Source organism: Branchiostoma lanceolatum, chromosome 6 (genome assembly GCF_035083965.1).
Source record: "Branchiostoma lanceolatum isolate klBraLanc5 chromosome 6, klBraLanc5.hap2, whole genome shotgun sequence".
NCBI lineage: Eukaryota > Metazoa > Chordata > Leptocardii > Amphioxiformes > Branchiostomatidae > Branchiostoma > Branchiostoma lanceolatum.
In genome coordinates, this window is record NC_089727.1 from 6,576,206 (window position 1) to 6,597,078 (window position 20,873).

The 20,873-nt window shown below is 39.1% G+C and overlaps 1 protein-coding gene and 1 long non-coding RNA gene across 7 annotated transcripts in view; one reads left to right on the top strand and one right to left on the bottom strand.

Moving 5' to 3' along the window:
• Window positions 1-20,873, bottom strand: part of LOC136436296 (cilia- and flagella-associated protein 337-like) — a 51,385-nt gene that overhangs the window by 13,289 nt on the left and 17,223 nt on the right. Inside the window, exons 1-16 of one of the 6 annotated variants that reach the window (XM_066430148.1) lie at window positions 19,009-19,409; window positions 13,984-14,037; window positions 12,952-13,026; window positions 11,104-11,187; window positions 9,310-9,375; window positions 6,345-6,575; window positions 5,440-5,531; window positions 4,921-5,013; window positions 4,414-4,506; window positions 4,218-4,304; window positions 3,672-3,772; window positions 2,994-3,240; window positions 2,485-2,590; window positions 1,528-1,679; window positions 897-999; window positions 371-477 (exon numbers count right to left, since the gene is read on the bottom strand). In XM_066430148.1, the coding sequence (XP_066286245.1) occupies window positions 371-477; window positions 897-999; window positions 1,528-1,679; window positions 2,485-2,590; window positions 2,994-3,240; window positions 3,672-3,772; window positions 4,218-4,304; window positions 4,414-4,506; window positions 4,921-5,013; window positions 5,440-5,531; window positions 6,345-6,575; window positions 9,310-9,375; window positions 11,104-11,187; window positions 12,952-13,026; window positions 13,984-14,037; window positions 19,009-19,326 (2,009 nt within the window). In that variant the 5' untranslated portion in view covers window positions 19,327-19,409. Of the gene's footprint in view, window positions 1-370; window positions 478-896; window positions 1,000-1,527; window positions 1,680-2,484; window positions 2,591-2,993; window positions 3,241-3,671; window positions 3,773-4,217; window positions 4,305-4,413; window positions 4,507-4,920; window positions 5,014-5,439; window positions 5,532-6,344; window positions 6,576-9,309; window positions 9,376-9,572; window positions 9,673-11,103; window positions 11,188-12,951; window positions 13,027-13,983; window positions 14,038-17,722; window positions 17,888-19,008; window positions 19,410-20,873 lie in introns of those variants that run through there. The other 5 variants (XM_066430149.1, XM_066430145.1, XM_066430150.1 and 2 more) reach the window with 5 other exon arrangements.
• Window positions 402-6,475, top strand: LOC136436297 (uncharacterized). Its single transcript, XR_010756029.1, has 4 exons — window positions 402-512; window positions 1,072-1,157; window positions 1,545-1,688; window positions 6,369-6,475. It is a non-coding gene; the product is annotated as an uncharacterized lncRNA (long non-coding RNA).

The following is a 20,873-nucleotide window of genomic DNA, read 5'->3' on the forward strand; positions in this document are numbered from 1 at the left end:
ATTTATAATTTTTTTGTACGTTTCGATGACGTGAGCCCTTTGCAAGCCATCACAAACTGTAGTGTTCTAATAGTGTGTTAGTCTTCCTCTCTCGCACTTGTGTACACAGTATGTAACATTTCTTATATTATTCCACCAGGTCACATGCACATGTATCCGCCACCCTGAAATCTGTATCTTAAGAAATCTCCAATGCAACATCCCACAGTAAAATGCCCTCCTGCATATCTAAACTGTGCATACCTGGGGGGTGCTGCGCTATGGGGAGTATCTCTCAAACACACTGTTTTTCAATGTGACAGATATAATGTAACCTGGCGGACGGATGTTAATTGGGGTTATAAGATCTAGGTTAGTTAGATAACGCTACCTTCTTTCCGTGCTGTCAAAAGTCATACAGGTGACTGGCTTGTCCCCGTGGGCTCCGGAGAACTCGAAGATCTGTGTGCCTGTCTCAAAGTCCCATACTTTCACCACCTGAGGTACAGGACGAGAAACAAGGTGTCAAAACAGTAAGTTCTGCTGCAGTGCCATAGAAAGCCTCTAGGGGCCCATCATCAAACTTGTCACTTTTTCAGACACCTTCACTGTACCCACATGACAAATATCATACAGATTCATCCATAACTTCTCTATGCTGTCCACAAACACATCCACAAATCCGCACACAATTGGCACCAAAAAATAATGTTAACCTTGAATAAAGTAATTACAAAGTTATAAAGAGGACATGGGAAAAGTTTCGCTCAAATAACTCAAAATATTTGATACCACATGACACAATAAAACTAAGACCAAAAATAAGGCTAATGTAAAGACTAACAATCATACACATTGCAACTCAAGATTTCTGGAAAAATAAGTTCTATCTGCATGGTGAGTGTTGTGATACCTACCGAAGCATCCGAACAGGAGATGACTTGTTTGAAGGAGCTGTTATATTTACAACACTGCACCGCCTCCTTGTGGGAAAGGACTATGTCTGCATTCAGGGAGGACCTGGAAATGAAAATATGTAACATTAAACTTTATTCTCACAAAATGTAGACCTCATCTGTGTCTGATTTTCAGGGTTTGTGCAACAGTGACACCTACTGGTGCATGCCAGTACTGCATCTATCACCTCAGCTGTGCTCAACAAAAGAGCAAGAATGTTGGTAAGCCATGCTCACTACATGTTTGTATTTGTTTAAGATAGTTGGCGCAATATAAATAGGATGTCATTCAAATATGTGTATGACTTGTGCACCCAATCATTTGATGGAATTTTCTTGCATACGATGGAAATGTTTTTAGACCATTCCATCAACCTTGACAGACAAAAATCCATGAGTAAAGATGTATATTACAATGTAAGTGTCCAAATTTGAATAAATTGATAGAAGTTTGTACAAGGTGACAGGAAGAAAGGGGATTCTTTGTAGGATCTTTCCATCCGTGGAAATTGTGATGATGTAAAAAATTTAAAGCTAGCTAGAACTCTGGACGGGTAAAATCAACGTACAAAGTATATTCCTCAACACTTACTTCATCTTGAGCTGCAGCAGAGCCAGCTGGTCCGTCACCATGGCCAGACTCTTGGCCAGCGAGGAGTAGTGGCAGCACATCAGGTCCCCCCGGATCTTATGGCTCTTGGCTGTGACTGTGATGAGGCAGGACTGGTCAGACGTGTCCCACACCTGAAAAGGGTAACAAAAAAGCTCACTTACTACCCTGCTTTTGACAACCTTTGCTTTTCTTTGTTGCTTGTTCTTTGTTTTGCATAACAGATCATCAATCAATATCCTGTTAAATCCATCTCATAGTAGAACTCGTAAACAGCCACGCCTGGACCCAAAAGGTAATAACAGCAACAGGCTGTTCCTCTCCTTGGTGCTGAATAATGAGTGCAAAATACAGAAATCAGCTCAAGCTTCAAAAACTGTTTGATAGCTTTATAATCTAATGCATGTATATCTAATTCAGTGTTTCTAGTGAAAAAACAGGCAAAAGAATCTATGTCTATTTTGTAGTTACAGTTACAGTTAGAGTTACAGTAGTGAAAACATTTTATTTACTGGAATACACCAGAATACAGCAGACTTAGTGTTGGAACAGCACTCAAACTTTAAGTCATGTGAAAAACAGACACCTTGTCGACTGTGTGACAGGGGCTTTACAGCTAGAATGGAAAAGCTATTCCTGTCCTTGGTGCTGAACAGTGGCTGTAAAGTTTGACAACATCACTCAAAGACCCTGTTCATACTAAGCCTTGCAAATCGGATTCAGAGCCGAAGTCACCTAGCTAAACAGCATTCATGTGGCCTAGTCTGAACGCTGCAAGTCACATTGAAACCCCTTTTATCCACATTGAACCCACCTCCAGGAGGTAGTTTCAATGTGGCTTTGGCAAACCAGACCCCTGTTGTTCTGCGACTCAGGCGATTTGGCCCTGAATTGGTTGTTGATATGAACATCACTCAAAGTCATATGAAAAACAGACACCTTGACTGTCTTGTCTGTGGAGACGCTGAAGATCCTGTTCTCCTCAGCACTGATGTGGAGGTGGAAGATGGGCGCGTTGTGACCCCTCAACATCCCCGTGGGTTTGCTGGGAAATTAGATACATTTGCATATTTTACATTTAATCCAAATATGTACAAATCCTATCTACCTCTTACTCAAGACACAATTTCTGTCTTGTTAAGTTGTTTGGCTGATTATTTTCATTTTTGATTTGTGCATACTAATTCTGGTATTATTTCCCATCCCATAAAAGAAAAGTACAGTACAAGCCTATCAGATTTGGAAAATGACAATATTCTGCCATGTTACTTTGAGAAAAGGGCACATTCAATAACATTAGATCAAGCCATAAAATTTTAACACTTTGTGAAGTTCACAGGAAGACATTGTGTAATGTGCTTTTCAAATGGCAAATCCAGCCATACCTGTGAGTACAGACAGAATTATTGATGACCTGTTTATTTTATTATCACTTTTGATAAACTTACCTTGGTACATATGGATTCCACGTCCTAACTATTCTATCCATTCCTCCGGTGACTATAAGATTCTTCTCCTTGGAGAAGTCAAACGTCTTGACTCCTTTGTAGATCTTAAAAACTGTCTCGTCTGTGTCGAGTCTCTTCCTGGTCTGCGAGTAGGTGAGGTTCGGCATCCTGGACTTGCTGGCGGTGGACTTGTCATGAGAAATCTCCTTCAGCTGTTGTTCCACGTGGGTGCTGCCAGATACACAACCTTTGCGGGAGATTGTACCTCAGTTAGGCCACAACAATTTACTGTACACTTTGAAATGTTTGTGGTGGGTTTGTTTTCAAGTTTTTTTTGCAGACTGACCTCTTGACTTCAAATTCATGACACTGCGAATATGCAACTCCAATGTATTACTACCACACAATTAAGTCCTTGCAAAAATAAATAAAGTTACAGTATTTTTTCAGTTCTCTGAATTATAAAGCAAAGACTTAGCAAGAGGACACGATGAAAATAGAAGGATAGGAGGAAACCTTGGATCTGACTTCCCCTCAGACTCTGTTTTCAAGTTAATACTTTGATTTAGCATCATCTTTATTTTAAAATCCGAGAATTCGGTTATAACCCATTCTTGTACAATATCAATTGTGAGATACGATTTTTGAAAAATGAAGATTTAAAATTCATTCACTCACCTATAACCAAGGCTGAGTTAGCATGGTTTGAGCAGGAGATGACAGATCTGATATCGTCATAGTAACGCAGCTGCCCCACCCAGTCTCTGTGCACCTTCCATCTGATACAAATAACAGCAACAGCTCTTAGACATCTTAGTTTCTGTTTCAGACCTTCTCCTGTTGTTTATACAATGAAACCCATACAAATGACCACCTCTACATAAGGACCAGATGTTATTGGTCCCCTGAGTGGTCCTCTTTGGCAGTTTTGGCCGTATTCTTCTTGACATCGATAACATTGCATCCCTTACAAACTTGTCCAACTCATCCCATTCCTATGAAAATTGACGTTGCTACACATTCAAGCATATCATACACATTGTGAAGATGAAATTTGACTCTTATAGTGGTGAGAAGCAGTACTCCAGTCAGAAGCTCTGATGAAGGTGTCTGACAGACACCAAAACGTTAGCAGGTGAGATTACCTGGTTGTGTAAAAAGAATCTCCTATATCCTATATTCTACCAACCTGATGAAATTATTTTTGGATGAAATTTCACATACCTTATGTATTTTGTGAAACTTCCATTTGCTACCACTTCTACGTTGACACTTGCTATGCCCTCTGTCTTGGGAAATTTCTTCCAGTTTCTGTAAAGTGGCAAAATCATTGGTCAATACAAATTCAGCACACTTTTACAGGTTAACAAATTACTGCAGGTACGAAACTGAGAATGACTTTCAAGTGTTCGCCTCTTACCGTAACGTCTCTCCAGTGTTCTGGATAACAACAATGTTGACACATCCTTCACTGTCTCCAAACAGCACCAGGCATTCAGCTGGCCCTGTGGGGCTGAGAGCAAAATTCAACATAAATCTAAAATGTTGATACAATAAGCATGATAAACTGAAAGTGATCTCATTAAAGTTTGCCTTACCTTAAAGATTTAATCCTCCACAGATTGTGACAGAGAAGACAGACACTGCCAGTTTGTAAAGCACTTTTAAGTTCATAGTACTGTACCAAGAAACTTCCCATTGCTTTTTTCCACAAATACAATGAGCAGTGGACCATGGCTTAACTTCCCATCCAAAGGATTGCAACCCTTTCCAGTAGCGAGCATGCCAGGTAAGCGACAGCCGGGTTTCATATTCCCAAACTCAGAATCACTAACCACTGGACTACACACAGTACTACATGGTACTTGCTACTTCAATGATGATATGTTCTCACCATGCACTAAAAAGGTAAAAAATGTTGACCTACCAATAGTCTAGCTTGAGTGGAACAGTTTCAAACCCGCTGATCTGACAGTAGGGTTCAAAGTTGGACAGCTCATAAAACTGGATCTCTCGGTCCCTGTGAGATAAGACACAACCATTCATAGTAAGAATCATGCTTGGACAAAATCTTAAGACAATGTCTATTGTATCAAAAGATAAAACAATAATTCCACCATGGTGCATAATTCCACCACCCTGAAAAGATATCCAAACAGAACATTCTCCAACCCAACGTCCTCCGGTTTCATGCACTCCAGTATATCTGAACAGTGCATACCAGGGGGGTGCTGCACTAGAGATCTCAGAAATCCATTGTCTTTCATAGTGGCAGATTTACGTAACCCGGCGGATTAATGTTAATTGAGGTTATATCATTTACTTGACCTCAGGACTAAGCTTGTGGACATTGCTTTGTTTGCTTTCCTCTATGACATCAGAGGCAGATATACAAATCATGGATTAGCAGAAATCATATTAAGAAAATCCAATGACTAATACTGACCCTGTGCCGATGATGAACTTGTTATACTGCGACATCAGCACAAAGTCTGTGATCCACTTGTTCTTTATTCTGTTGGTCTGCTGCTGCTCTGTCTGTAAAATACAAAGGTGACAACACAGTGAGTGGAACAGTTAATCAGTTACGCCAAAAATAGTTACTCAAGCAACTGGATAAAATTTTGAAACGGTCTGTAGCAATTTTATCCAGTTGCTTGAGTAACTATTTTTGGCGTATCTTACTACCTGGATGTTTAACCTTCATCAACGAGTTAATCAGTTCAGTTTTTATTAGGGAGATAGACTGACATGTTCATTAAGCCATTTGTCATGAGGTGGAAACTTATTGATAGAGAAGGTGTTGAAATCTACTCAAGTCCTGTTAATGACTTGAGTAGTTCAACTAACCTACAGCACACTATGGCCACACTGATTTATTTTCTTTGCATATGCGTATCAGTTTGTTTGTGAACAGCATAACTCGATAAATTGTGGCTGAATCTCTGTAACATTTGGTGTATTAGTATAGACGATGTCAACATGAAGAAACGATTAGATTATGGCCCCCCTAGTTTCTTTCCACTGTGCTGCAGCATATCTTCCACTTTATATAAAAAAATAAACTGTACTATTCCTAAATGAGATTTGACGAACGCAAAGTCGCAAAGTAGCCTAAAAATATGCAATGTGATATCTAGAATAGCTCTGTTTAGTTATCACTGTAGATTATATTTGATTTAATAAAGTAGTAATTAGAATTGTGGAAAAATACACCTAGATTGTTAATTATGTTATCTGTACATTGCCATACATTGTCACCGCTGCAATTGTTGTGCAAATAAATCATTCATTCATATCTCTGGACATGCGATGGTCATGATATTTCGGAATGCCAAATGTTAGACTTACCACGACTGATCTTGTTCTCTTCAGGTCCAAGTTGGGAGACCAGAAGGTAACCATGCCGTCCTGTCCCAGCGCCATGAAGGTGTTGTCGGGCGTGTGGGAGACCTTGACGATGGGCTCCCTGTGGGGTGTGCTTCCCATGGCGGCTGGTAGGTGGAACGCCACGTCCTTGTCGCGTAGGACCGCCTCTTCCTTCTCCGCATACTCCAGCTGCATGTATGTGCAGAACTCATCCTGGAACACAACAGGAGTGGGTAAAATAGAACAAATAACATTTAAGCTCTGCCAGGGTGTTTTGCTGTCCAGTGTCCATGGATTGGGCTGCTTCGAGCTTCAAATTTTTTTTCTGTCCCGTTCATTGTTTGGGAGCCCCTGTCATTAATCATTGTCGTTAAATCTGTTGTTTTAAGCTTGTGAGAATACACTTTTACAAATTTCAGGTAATTTTTTGATGGACGGGGGAAATTCTTTTCCATCCTAACAAGCAAATCTCTGTCCTGGGATGGAGGGACAGGGCCTCATCAGGCCACACCAATTTGATTTGTTGGTTCTCAGACATTCTTATGTAAAATCTTAGCAAGAGGACATCATGACAATAGAGGGGTAGCAAAAAAACTTGCACCTGGCTCTGTTCACTCCCTGAACCTGTGTGCACCAAAGTGCAGACTTTTCCCTCAGACAGTGTTATCATGTTGATATTCCAATCGAGCTTTATATGATTGTATCTTTTTAAAACTAAAGAACCAAGAGATTAAATTGGTGTAGCCTAAAAAAGGGGATGATTTCTTCACAGGACTAAGAATGATGATGTGAAAGGACTTATCTACCACCTGACCTGGTTTCAACAAAAACATCATCAGACGAGTGCGTGTTATGATAACAACACACCACAGCCCTCCAGGCTGCCCCTGACAACCTACGATCATGTCTCTAGTGCCCATCAAGAGTGGTCTTCTCCAATAGCATTTTACTACACTGGGAAAACTTTAAAATGTCAACAAAGGTCCAACTGTGCCTCAAGAATCGCTTTTATCTTTCCACTGGCAGCAAGGAATCTTGAAAAGCTTGTCTTGTTTTGGACGTGAAGTGCCAGGTGCCTTCACCAAGAAGTAAGCAGAAATGATGTTTTGTTTCACTCAAGATGTTGTCAGGCTCAAAATGAGTGGTTTGGAACCAGGTGCATAATTGTTATGTCCTACGATACTGTCAGCACATTGAAGCAGTCATCAGTGTAACAGCTCTAACCTAGTTTTTCACACTTTCAGCAGATTTTCTGCAATCTGTCCACTAACTCTCAACATAAATTAATTCATCTGAGGTGATTTAGGAAGTTGTTAGAAAATTAAGAAATCAAAGTCTCAATCAAAAAATCACTTTTGGAGGAGACTCACTTTCATCCTCAAATGTGTTGTGTCTTTTGATGCTGTCAGCACTGAAAAGCTGTCATTAGTGTACCAGCTATATGATAACCTAGTTTGTGACTGAGACTGTATTTGCAGCATAAAACTTGGAGTTCACCAAAGCTTGACTCTGGTCCTCAGGCTTTTTTTTTCTTTTTTCCGGTTGAGCTCTATTTGTAAAAATAAAGAGACCCAACATATTGCATTGCTGTGGCCTGATAATGCATGTGATGATCTTTCTTAACTTTTTAATGTCCCTAACGATTCAGTGAGTACATCTTTCATCTTTTTTTTTTGTCATTTCGTTGGCAGCTCATTCTTTCTCTCCTGACAGAGTGCACAATGGTTTCTCTCTTTTGACCTTTTCTGAAATGTGCTGTCTGGCAACCTGTATCACCCCTAGAGGTTAAGCCATGCATCAAATTCTATAGATTTCACCCCAGATAAAAGAGAACGGTGATTATTCCCTATGGTTTCCCAGCATGAGTGTGAAAGTGAAAAGACTTGGCACTTCAGAACTGTAAAAAGTTAGTCTCTACCAGACCTCCCTGTCAATTTAAACAATAATCTAAGTTTACAGTTTAAATCAGCCCAAAATAGGGGTACTTGGACCAGAATGATTAGAAATAAACTCTATTGTACGCGAACTGCTCCAGCAAATTATTCAACCTCTTTTGCCGGTGTCTACTATTTTTCCAGCAACCCACAGAGCCTGGCAATAAGTTGAAATATGCCAGCACTTACAAATTCTGGAATGAAAAAATAGCCCAAATGTGATCATAATCTGAATTTTTTTTAAATTTGCATTTTTATTTTTTGTTTGTTTGTTTTTCACTCTTGCTTTACTGCTTTTCAGAGGAAGTGTTGGAAAGAATCATGTGAATGATCTTCACTATGTATCTAGAATTTCTGATTAAAAACACTTTCTTTTGTAAAAACTATAAAAAACATCAATTGTGAAAGACATCAGTGGGGAAAGTGAACTTTCTCTTGACTCTAACTGTCCAAGATTTATGGGGTTCAACATTTATGTTAAAGACTTCTCGCATATTACACACATCTTTGTCCATCCTACCTGTTGGAAGCTTGCCTCTAATATTTCAACCATATCGTTATACATGCATGCTTCACACAAAAACCAGGTGTACCCCTCCTCCCTTTTCAACCTGTACACATGTTTAGACAGAGAGGCATTTGTTGTAGTTACTGACCATAATTATAACAACTAGAGCAACAAATATGTCCTTAATTGGGATACGACAGTCAACATGAGTGATATGTTAGTTCTGCATGAATGTCTTAGATTTTATCTTAAGACTTGAGTTCTCCTGTCCACTTCACAGCTACTTCTTGCACACAATTTGATTTGCAGATTTCATTTTTGTTTACAAACTGAAATCAGAGTCCTCCCCTAGCATCAACTGTTCCCTGCATACTTTACCTTCTTCTCCCTTCACTACTGTTTTTGGCAGTTTTTAAAGTCTGCTCCAAAACCTCCTTTTTAAGTCATACTTTTTCCAGGGACAAGATCATAGGTAAGACTACAAGATCAGTTTGAAAAGACTTACCCAGGCAATCTCGCCATCGGATGATGAGTCTATCTTCATAAACAGGGCAACAATCTGTTCTTCATTCTGTAAAATACAAGCATTGACTTGTCAAAAAAACTGCAGTACAGTAACACATTTTCAAAGCATGCTATGACATTTCAATTGCGAAGCAACAAGCCTGAAGGAAACGTAGACATAGGCCAAGACAGAGATATTTTTTTTAAATCATTCATGGTCATCATGATTTAAGGATTTGATGAAAATATGAGATTGAGTCCCACCAGGCTGCCAAGTTTTGCAGGCACCGGTGACCTGGAGCCAGGAGAGGCAGCTGCCATGCCACAACAGCTCAACAAAACAGCACACGAGCCTTGACGGTTACGGGCTGATCTTTCCCCTGCGCCGTGACAAATATTCCTGTTGCCAGCCTCGGGACAAGGCTCGGGTAGTCAATGGGATGTAGCCACCACACTTCAATTGAAATATGATTCTCTGAGGGCCTAGCTTACCCTGGAAACCCCTATTAGCTATGGATTAAATTTGCATATGAAGAACCCAGGACTCCGTCGCTTCTGTGCGTCATACTGCTGTGTTTGGACAGTTTTGCTATTAAACGTTGAACTTGACACCATAACACCACCAGATGTTCCTGTACTTAATGTCAGTGTCAGTTTTCTTTCTGAAGCTAAAATTCCCTGCAACAAAAACGGCTAGGCAAAGAGGTTGGCTTAAAGGACTCCTTGAAAAGGATAATAATGGCTCTAGTCACCCGGGATTTCCTCTCGCAAAGTCTATTTTGAGGTATGATGTCAGGATATTAACGGAAGTTGTTTCTTTTACCTTCGCCCAAAACGTCAACGTCATTGTTGTGTATCCAAAAGGTAACGTATTCACAACACTGATTGTACGATAAGGCAAGGCCAACAAACTTGTCCCTCATGCATGAGTGCCTGTTGCCAAAAGAGTAGCATAACACATTATGTTCACCACACAGCTGTGGAAGATGGAGTAGAAACTGTCCCAGATTGCCATTGTGAGGTAACCATGCAGTAAATGCAGTCTAACCCAACCTGAGAAAGAATTATTTGTCAAGCTAACCCCATCTAAACAGACAGCATTGTCTCCCCCTTGACAGTTTTCCTTTGTGTCAACAAACTTTCTGTCAGTGTTAACAACCACCTTATGTTTCACAGAAAAAAATAATCTATAGGAAAAAGTATTTTGTCTGTATCAGTTACAAAATTGGCTTGTGTGATGCGTGGTTTTCAATCTTGTTGAGGATGTCATGGTGTCATGTTACATTACAAGTAGTGGGCAAGTAGGCGACATGTGTGTACATGAAAACATTAGGACGCCACTTTTAGGCCGCACAAATTTATATTGTTTCATAGACCTGATTGCTTGAAACATTCCTGACTTATCCTTAAAAACTAAAAATACATATTAGATATAAACATTAAGCTCTTCTGTTTCAGCTCTTAGTAAACTTTTTTTAGCACTGGTTTGTAATCATATTACTTGTCAAGCAGACCAATTATATTACTTGTCAAGGCAATAAAAAATGATTCGCATCACAAATATGGAGTTTCCCAAGTCTTACAAATGATGGCACATTTTTATGTTGGAAAGCTACAACAATTTGTAAAATACTGTTTAGACAGCCAATAAGGTAACTATTATATGATACAGGTATATGCTACAAAATATTTATATAACTACAAAAAGGATTAATAACACTGCACAATAGCACCAGCTATCATCATCCTAGAAAACTAACTTTAAGAATTTAAGATTAGATTTAAATTGTCTTACCCTTCCACGGATGCCCAAGCAGTTCTTGAGGACCTGCTTGAACTCTTCAAGGTTGAGAGCACCACTGCCATCTGTATCTGCTTCCTATTGGTCGATAATCATGGAGTGTGATTAGAACAAAAACAATCATCCAACGACAAACGACCATCCAACCAAACACGCCTTACATGTACCTTAGCACCTTCCTCTCATGCCAAATTTCTTATACACAGTATAGAAAATATTGACTATAATTGTCATTTCCTTGATAGATGAATTTACAGAAGAATTCTAAACTTACTTTCCCTTTAGAATGTTGTATATCATAATCAATACATTGTTTAATTCTTATCGTGAACAATCTCAAATAACTCAAACAAAAGATGCAAATGTCAACAAAAACAAACCCTCCAGAATACATTTCTTCATAATATGCAAATAAATCAAACAATACACATCTGATGATCGTATTAGACAACAAGACTGTCAGCTTTTAGGATTGATGTAAAATCAATAGGTGATAATTCACTTCAACCTGCACGATTCCTTGACATGTTATGGCTACGTACTCTAGCACATACACACATGAGCCAAAACAAAACCAGGATTTCTTAAACTGTGTTACAGGATCTTAACTGCCTGGAGTAATTTGTGAAATAGAATATACATTTCAGGATGTTGGAAAAGTGTGCAGACAAGTATGCTACATGACTTAACCAGTCTGGAAATTTGGGGAAGTCGGGGAGTTGCCATGTAATGCCACAGCAAGTCAATCTTAATATGAATGACATTCTTTGCAGATCCCAAATCTAATGATAGCACATGAAAAAGACAAGATCAGGGAAAAAACTCTGATTTCTGCAATGACTCTCAAGGCAGTCAGAAGAAAATGATTTTTTTTTTTAAATCAAGCAAATATCAATGTCATCAATAAGATTTACTTGCTGTGGCCTAAGATGAATTTCAGTGTCTTTTTGGTAGGTTCCAAATTCTTTGTTCTGCTGATCTTTAAGAGTTGTTTTTTTGAGGATGCAAAGGTAGAAATAGGGATTGTTAGTAATAGAACAACACATCTTAAAAGCTGCAAAATAGACATTAGACAACAGCAAGGATGCTCTGCAAATTGAAAATACTGGCAGTGTAGATACACACCAAGCAAAACTTGATATTATTATGTTCTAAGTCTTGATTAACTTTAACGTTAAAGAAAGTTTGCAGCTTCCAGTTGTTGCTTTTGGAGCAATTTTAACTTACAATATATTTGATATGACTCTTTTTCTTGAGCCATTTCAGTATATAAGTTTAATTCTTAAACGTCATTACTCACCACCAGAAGGATTGCTAAAAACATTGATTACTTTGAGTTATAGCACATCAAATGGTGTCTGAAGTCTTAGATGAACACAAGAGCTTCATTCCTGTTGCTATGAAAGCTGTGGCATGCAGCCTGCATGCATTGTTGTGTTCTTATTTGCAAGGGCTTTAATCAAAAAGCCAATGAATTAACAGTTAAGCGATTAAGCATAAAGCACATTTTGTTCCATGCTGTATTTACTGATTTCAGAAATCACAAATTGAAGTCAGCCAAAAAATCAGATAGCAAGCAATTGTTGAAGATGTTTCATGCCATATTGGACTTAAATGTACTCATCAAACGGACATAAGTGAAGAAATATCATAAGACAACAATGAATGGACTTAGAAATCATAGACATAGAGATTAAGCAAATTAGTAGAATCAGCATAAACAACAAGATTGAAAAGATTTGTGATATTTTGCATCATGCAAGAAGTACGATCAGGGCAAAGGAAGGAAGCTGCTGGTTCGTCTAAGACTTCGCACACTCGGAGACTGTTGCGGTTGCTTACCCTACGCCAACTGAGTTTACGCCGGGTGCGGGGTGGGTTGGGAAAGCCTTGTCTGGCTCTGTCTGCTCTATAATTCTGAATGTTAGACATCCAAAGGTTAAAGGCACACAGTTAACAGCTGCAGCACAAGGCAAGAAACCTATTAGTTTAAGGAAAAGCTACAGGGGAATCTGTCTACTAACATAATTCCGCCAGGTTACATATATCTGCCCTTGGAAAAATTGCGTCTAAAGAGATCTCCAATGCAAAGGTCACTCCTGCATATACATTGTACCCTGCAGATTTGGGGGTGTTGCACTAGAGATCTCTCAAGCACACTGTTTTTCAAAGTGGCAGATATAACAAATTAATCATGTAAACTGGCGGATAAATGTTAATGGCGGCTATAGTCAAAAAACTGTTTTGTGCAATTATTGCAAAAGACTATATCTACATCTAAGCACAACAATAGGATCACACAAACTAAACAACTACAGGATTATAATGTTACATCACTCAAGGTCTTTTGCCAAGAGAAGCAGCGCAAGAGACATGTAAGTGGACTGGGAGTGGGATGGGTAGCAGATTGTTATGAAATACATTTGTACCAAGTCTTTTATCGATCAACATTTATTGAAGACTTAGACATTTCGTGCTTTGATTCTAATCCATTTGTGTGCATTGTTGACGCCGTGCTGTGATAGAAAGCAGTCAATCAATTTTTTTACACAAGTGCTGATTAGGAGCTACTTAGGTCACACAAATTTAAGTTGTTGCTTCTCAGATTTAAAGAAATAATGCCAAACTGGAAGAATGGACATAGAAACGGAGTTTGTCAGGGTAGAGTCACACACAGTTTCTTGGAGTGAATACACTTATTCAGGTTTTCCTCCCACCCTTGTGTTTTCACAATGTCTTATTCTTTAACAATTACTTCAAAATGTTCAACAACCAAAGAAATGAATTGGTGTGGCCTAATCTTGACACAGAGTGAGTGGCTGTTTAACATCAAGTACAAGTGTGCAGTCATACCTCATTGGTGACCTGACTTACCTCGAAGTAGTACTTGAGCTTGTGTAAGTGTTCCAAACTGATTCGCTCCTCAATCTGAAACAAACAACAAAAAAGTGTCGACCATTAAAACTGCTGCTTGCGGAAATCACACTTTCTTCTCAAACAATCTTGATGATAAGCAATACAGGCAAATTGATGTTTCTAATGTCATTTAAGACAAACTTTTGATTATGAAACAATGTTACATTTTAACATTACAAAGAAGCAAGAAGAACATTGTAGTTTAGAATTCTTATAGTAGCTTGACAATGTATGGATGTATGGATGTATCTGTACACTACCCTTTTGTTGTGACCTGTACTTAACACAGTAGGTATACTAGTATATAGTATGTACAATAAAGGTCTTCATTCATTTATTCATTTATAACAACAGAGTTAAGTGCCTGTACAGCGTGTTCCCTGCTTTATTGTCACATAGTCTTGTAGTCCATGTTTCATGACCTGTAACTGTTGAATATAAATACCGTTAATCTTAACTCTTGACTAAAACAACATACCTTTACATCCGTAAGTCATATCATACTGACTGAGGGGAATTAATCAAGGCACAACAGAAACAACTCCTTAGATAATGCAACCATTCATACATTTTGTACATCTAGACTAAGTATACATTATAGAAGCCTATGCCCGTACGTTACGCTCTTACACTGTGACTACGAGTATTACAATGTAGACAAAGACAAATAGTTTCTTTTATTAAATCATAACATAACAGGTAACATAATATCATATCATGCTACTTTCACCCAAACTGAATTGTAACAAAACTTTAATATGCAGCCAGGTAGACAGACAAGAAGGCAAAAAATCAAATTGAGAGACTGAGACATATATTCAAAAAAGTGATATACTACAAGAGCTAATATTCTGATGAGTTAGATAATACAGAAAAACTCTGGCAAGTATGATACTATCTTAACTGTACTCACCCATCCCTTCCTTCTAGGGAAATCCAAATTCCTGTATGCCATGCCAAACTTAAATCTAAACAGACTTACTCCAGATCTAAACCAGCTTATTCTCCTAAGCTCCTTGTTTACTAGAGTTGTATTTGTACCCTGACCTACTGAAGCATACAGATTTCCCCAGGTGTGCCTTAAGCACTTGCCATAAAGGTGCCTGCACTTAACACAGCCTCCTCTAAGACTGGATCTAACTTAAAAGGGACCACCCTTTAACATTACAGGGGAATTATGTATCAGGCCCTCTGCTTACTCTATATTTCATATGATCAAAGTCAACCTATGGTTATTCCATTTTTACTAAAAACGACATATTTCTGTTTTTTTAAATATGGATTACTGAAGCCAAAGTTGGTAATCCATGTCACCAAGAAAGATCACTGAATGATTTTTCCCCAGGTGAAAATTCCATCACTATGGAGACGTCATGGGCAAATCACTGCTGCGATTTGTAGCTATCTGAATCTTGTGACATTTGGTCATTAATAAGTCATGGCCATTGAAAAGCTATCAGCATAATTAAAAGATTTGTGCCATATTGCGTGATCAGAAGACAAAGAGGAGATGCAGCTGAAAGGAAGCCCCTCAATCATGTATCCTCAAGGGAATGTTCACCATTATGAATAGTTTCCTGACAAATTTCTTTCACCTTCATAAGCAATTAAAATGATGTGCCTCAAAATTTCACCTGCTACTGTAAATTTTAAAATGCTAGCAGTGGTTTTGTTTTTGTGGCGACCTCTCCACCACAAAACTCATGACAATGCAAATATGTTTTTCCAATGTTTTACTACTGTACTACTGCGAAATTAAATGAATGAATTTACAGTTATTTAATCCAAGTTGGGAAATGTCAATCTTATCTGTGACATGAAAAACTACCATCATCCTGGTCAAAAGCTGCACTTTTATTTGCAAAGTGGACTATTTTTTCTTCCTCTGAGCGTTGAAGGTACAGGTAGCTCATGAGCGCCATCTATCAGTTTGAGGTGGTACTGCAAATGATTGCCAAAAGTCTTCCACCTTTTGCTTCAAACGTAATTTAAGAGTCATACAAAGGTATGGCAATGCACCCTATGTCTTCCTATGTACAATGTATGCCATGTTATGAGGCAACCATTGAAAAGAACTGTTCCACATAGTAGACAATCAAAAGAGAAGATTGAACAAAACATCTACCTGAGCTACTTGAACATTATTTTTTTGTAACAAGATGCAAGCGTTAGCAATTTGAAACACAATTTACATTTCCTAGAGCAATAGATGCTAAAAAAAAAACTTTTTAAGAAAGTTGTTCCTGCCCCATTTGCTCTGAATCTATGTCTATAAGAGTTTGACTTGACTATCACAATACTCCTGCATATTATTTTTGAAAATTTCCCTTTATACAGAACAGTTAGAAACCTGTGGACCTGTCTCCTCTCTGCTTTAATATCTTTTTTTTTCAATAACACAACTGATTACAATGGTGAATACAAAAGATTTCAAACGACACACAGGCAAATCCGGATGCATCAGAACAGGTGTCCAAGAGGTCAAATAAAGGTCGTGTTTAGACTCTCCCTGGGTGGGGCACGGGACAATAGTCAGAGTGGGGCGGGGGATACAATGGCTGAATGCGATGTTGAAAGATCCTGGGGTCAGATGAAATCAAAACCCCAAGCAATTAGTCTCTATCGTTAGCCTCCTATAGAATAACTTTGAACCCATTGAAGATACATAATAACATAAAGAAGTTAAAAGTTTGCAAAGATTCCTGTGTTTTACTTTGAGAAGTCACTTTAGCGATATAAACTTTTAGACTCTTATAGTAAAGTTTGACAATATTTTGACAATGTCGCATCTGTGTTCAAACCAAACCAATGAAAGAATAAATGTCGCATTGAATATAAGTATCAAAACAATTCGTTCTTGGTTTGAATCCGTAGCAGGCCCCAATGTTGTGCCTTTAGAAAAGACACTTTGCACCTGTTTTCTCACCCAGCTCAGGTGAAAAGGAGTACCTAGCTTCAGTAAGGGATGCCCTCTCTCATGGGATGTAAAACTGGAGGTCCCGTGTTTGAGGAGAGCCACACCTTGAACATTTCAAAAACCAATCAAAAACAGTAGGAGTCCATCCTGGTGTGAGTGGATCAAACTTCACAGTCCGCCCTTATGCAGCTTGTACATACTACATACAAAACTGGTGTGTCATGCCTTAAGGCTGTTTACTGGTTGTGCAAAACAAATACAAACTTATCAGTGCATTAGAGCTGTGCAGCAATCCTCCCCTCTCATTCACAGTGAGCAACTAAGCATGTTATTTACGACTGATATAATTGGATTAGACAGGAAAGCTATGTTAAGCCAACAGGTTGTTGCACTTTTCCATTGTTCCATTACAGGAATAAGTGGAAAAAATGAAAATACATGCTCTGAAGTTCCAACAAACTGTTAAATACATGTACCCTTCAGAGTCAAGGCAAGCTTGTATATGAAATACATTGTACTTATCATGGATAGACTAATTTAAAACTTTTTTCAATGCTGAATCATTACAAAACTGATAGTTTCCAAGTACGAAATCAATTTTCCTTTCAAGTTTCATTGGACAAAATGCTGGCAAGAACGTTTCAAAACCCTTCTCTCCAAAAGAGAGAGAACTTTTTTACCCCCCCTCCGAACATAATTGTTTACACTACAGAAACAATCACAGAAGGTTGTGTCTTGATACGTGGGTGATCCAGGAGGTTTTAGCCAATAAGAACTTACCAAACTCAAGACGATCGTCTCCTCAGGTTTTATGACAGTGACCTCGGCTACGATAGGAGGTCTCCTCTTCAGTAGGTGATCTATTAAGTCCGAGAAGGACTTTGCACGTCTTTGTAAGGAGGTTTTGCTCCTCTTTCTTCCCGCGGACATTTCTTTCGTAAACTGGGTCGCTTAACTACCTCTTATTTACACCTGGATGTATAGGGTTCCAATCCTCAAGGGACTGATCCATTCTATCATCAGGAGGGGGGAGTTATTTTATACTTACACATGAATGTAGAAAATGGAAATAAACTGATATTAACACAGGTAATCTTGTTAACTTGCAATTTCAACTTCAAAACGTTGGTGCCAATCATTTATAAACAAGGAGCCAACTCATACAGAACCAAGCAAAATGTTTGTTTTAACTGAAAGTTTTCCTTCAGGCAAGTTAGACTAAGACAGGACTGGTCTATCCACTATCCTCCTAAAAAACACTTCAACCAACCAGATGGAAGGCAAGCAGTCATGTGACAAAAGAAAAAGGGGATTCGCCTGCATCCATGCCACTTATCCCTCCAATTACTAAGAATTAAACCAGATGAAAAGTGATGATCTCCCTTTCACCCTGCTGAAAGCAGGGCAGTTGTGAAGCATTAAAGCATGAGGGCCACCCCTGCAAGTTAGGCCAGCCTACAATTGTCCAGATTAAGAAGAAGAAAGAAACGTTAGCCATTGGATTTAAATGCCTGTATCATTTTTCTGGGGTTGCTAAGCTACCTGTACATCCTAAAGGCTCCCTTGTTATGACAGTATGCCTGACCCAGTATTGAAACAAAGCGGAAATTTGGCCACTGCCTCTTAGTTAGCATTCATAAACAACTTCTTGGGGGGGGGGGTCTTCAATTGAAGATGTGGCTACTCAATCAATGTCTCCAAAAAACTGTAGTGTAGGACTAGAATTTGAGTGCGTTTTTAAAGAATAGAAGAAGATGAAAACATTACCGGTAACGCATATCTATCAATACGTTTCTACCTGGGAGATCCCAGTTCAATCTTGGGTCAGGACATTTTGGTTGGGGCTACATCTTAATTTTGGAAGGGACATTACATGGGGAGGACGTGTTCGAGGACATGCCTTGATCATGCTAAAAGGGAACTTCAGGGATTAAGCAACCCATCCCTTTAAAAAATATACCCTGCCACTCGTGACTGAAACAGTTAGGAAACTTAAACTTAAAAAAGCTGAATGAACAAACAAATGAACAAAAGCTACAACATGGTAACTTAGTAAGCACACAAACCTGAAAGTAACGTTTAAGTGCATTTAGATCTAGGTTTCCAAGACTCAGGCCCCGCTGCAGCCCCTTCTTTCTCGAACTGGACCTCTCCACAAAGCTGAGCCCAGTCAAAGGCCGCGACAGTCTTTCCGAGGCCGTCGACTTTGTCGTGCAGATACGAACCCTTTTCCCCGCACCTCTCCCCTTCTTGGCCTGCCGCATTGCGGTAGTAAGGTGTTCCTTCACGAATGGCTCCCGCATGGACTTGCTGGTAAACTTTTCCGATTTAACGGAGTCCGTGTCTAGAAGTCTGCTCTCGTCCTCACTATTCATATCCTCCATCACGAATCGCTTTTGCACTCACTAACAGAGGAAACCTGTTATACTGTCACCACTGTTCAGAGGTTTAATTTCTAACACACCCACACAAGAAAAGAGCAAGAAGCCAGACACATGTCTTGTTGATGTTTTTATGCTTGAACACCCAGCTGCCTCTACCCACAAGTTCAGCATTTCTTTTCCCCTTTGTAAAATGTGAATGCAGTATCAATCTTGATTTACCATCAAACATCTTTCCCCCCTTTAGTTACTGTTAGTCCCTGACTTCCAAATTCCACGTGTGATGCCGTCAATGCTGCTTTACCAATTATCAGCTGGGGCCGTGTTTAGTAAACCGTAGATTCGCCACCGATCTGAGCCCAGTTACAAAGAGTCCTCCCTGTAAGTCAGAGATTCAGTTCCAGCAGGTGTTGTGCTCTGACGTCCTACCTGAGGATACCTTACATCATCAGGTGTTCAATCAGCTGATGCCAAGGAGACGCTCAATGCCAAGAGTTAATGAGGAGGGGGTGGAGGGAGGATACATGTCGTGGTATGTTTGAATTGAAATCGAAGGCACCACAGCAAATGAATGAGCGGATGAATGAAACTGCCAACCCTGGTTGAGCAGATCCACATTGGACACTTTAACCACCTGTTGCAGGGCAGGAAAAACTGTCCGCAGCTAAAATGCAGTCTGAAACTATTTGCAGCTGAAACTTATTTCAGCAAGTGACCAATATTAGACTCTTTAATAGGATGAGGTTTAGGTAAATCATGTGTTCACATTGTACACTTTCACAAAGTCAGGGCCAATTGTCCTGTAACAATGCAAGGGTTTTGGACTGGTAACTGCAGTTTTCTAATATCTCAGTAGGAGTCTCTGCAAAATCTTTGATTGACCAAGTTCATTTTGCCAAGATTGCCAAATTTTGCCAACAGAAATGATGGCGACCATTTCAATCGTGTACCACAAGAGCACATGTACAGTAGGGCAATGATGCTTGGGAGCCTAGATCCCTTAAAACAAACATCAACATTCTACCTTCTAGGTTTGCGCTTCTCTTTTATATCTTTTGCTGTTTCATCAACATCATAACCCATTTGCATTACTGCTTTTACATGTTTATTGCATGTTTTCACCAGTATGGTGTGTCATACCATACTAACTTCTTTTCACCCTCTGAATCTATTTTCCTTGAAAAATAAGAGAAAAAACAACAGATATAATTTTGATGTGGCTATAGTTAAACACAATTAATTGTAAAACACTTATTCTGCTGTTTTATTTTGCAGTGTTCTACCCAGCTGCTCAGGAAGGTATCTACAGTCTGAGGTACCATCAATAACCACAGAACTAACAGAACTGTTTACTTAGCTTAACAGATTTGTTTATAAGTATTACACTACCCTAATAAATTACATCTGCACCTGTGATGCTATAGCCTGACTAAATCACACTCCTAGCAGCCTTTCTACTACTGGCCAGGTCCATAATTAAGTCAGGAGAATTGTCAGACTTAGAACTGTCTGTTACCATCATGTTGGAAGCTATGATGACTGGTCAGTGT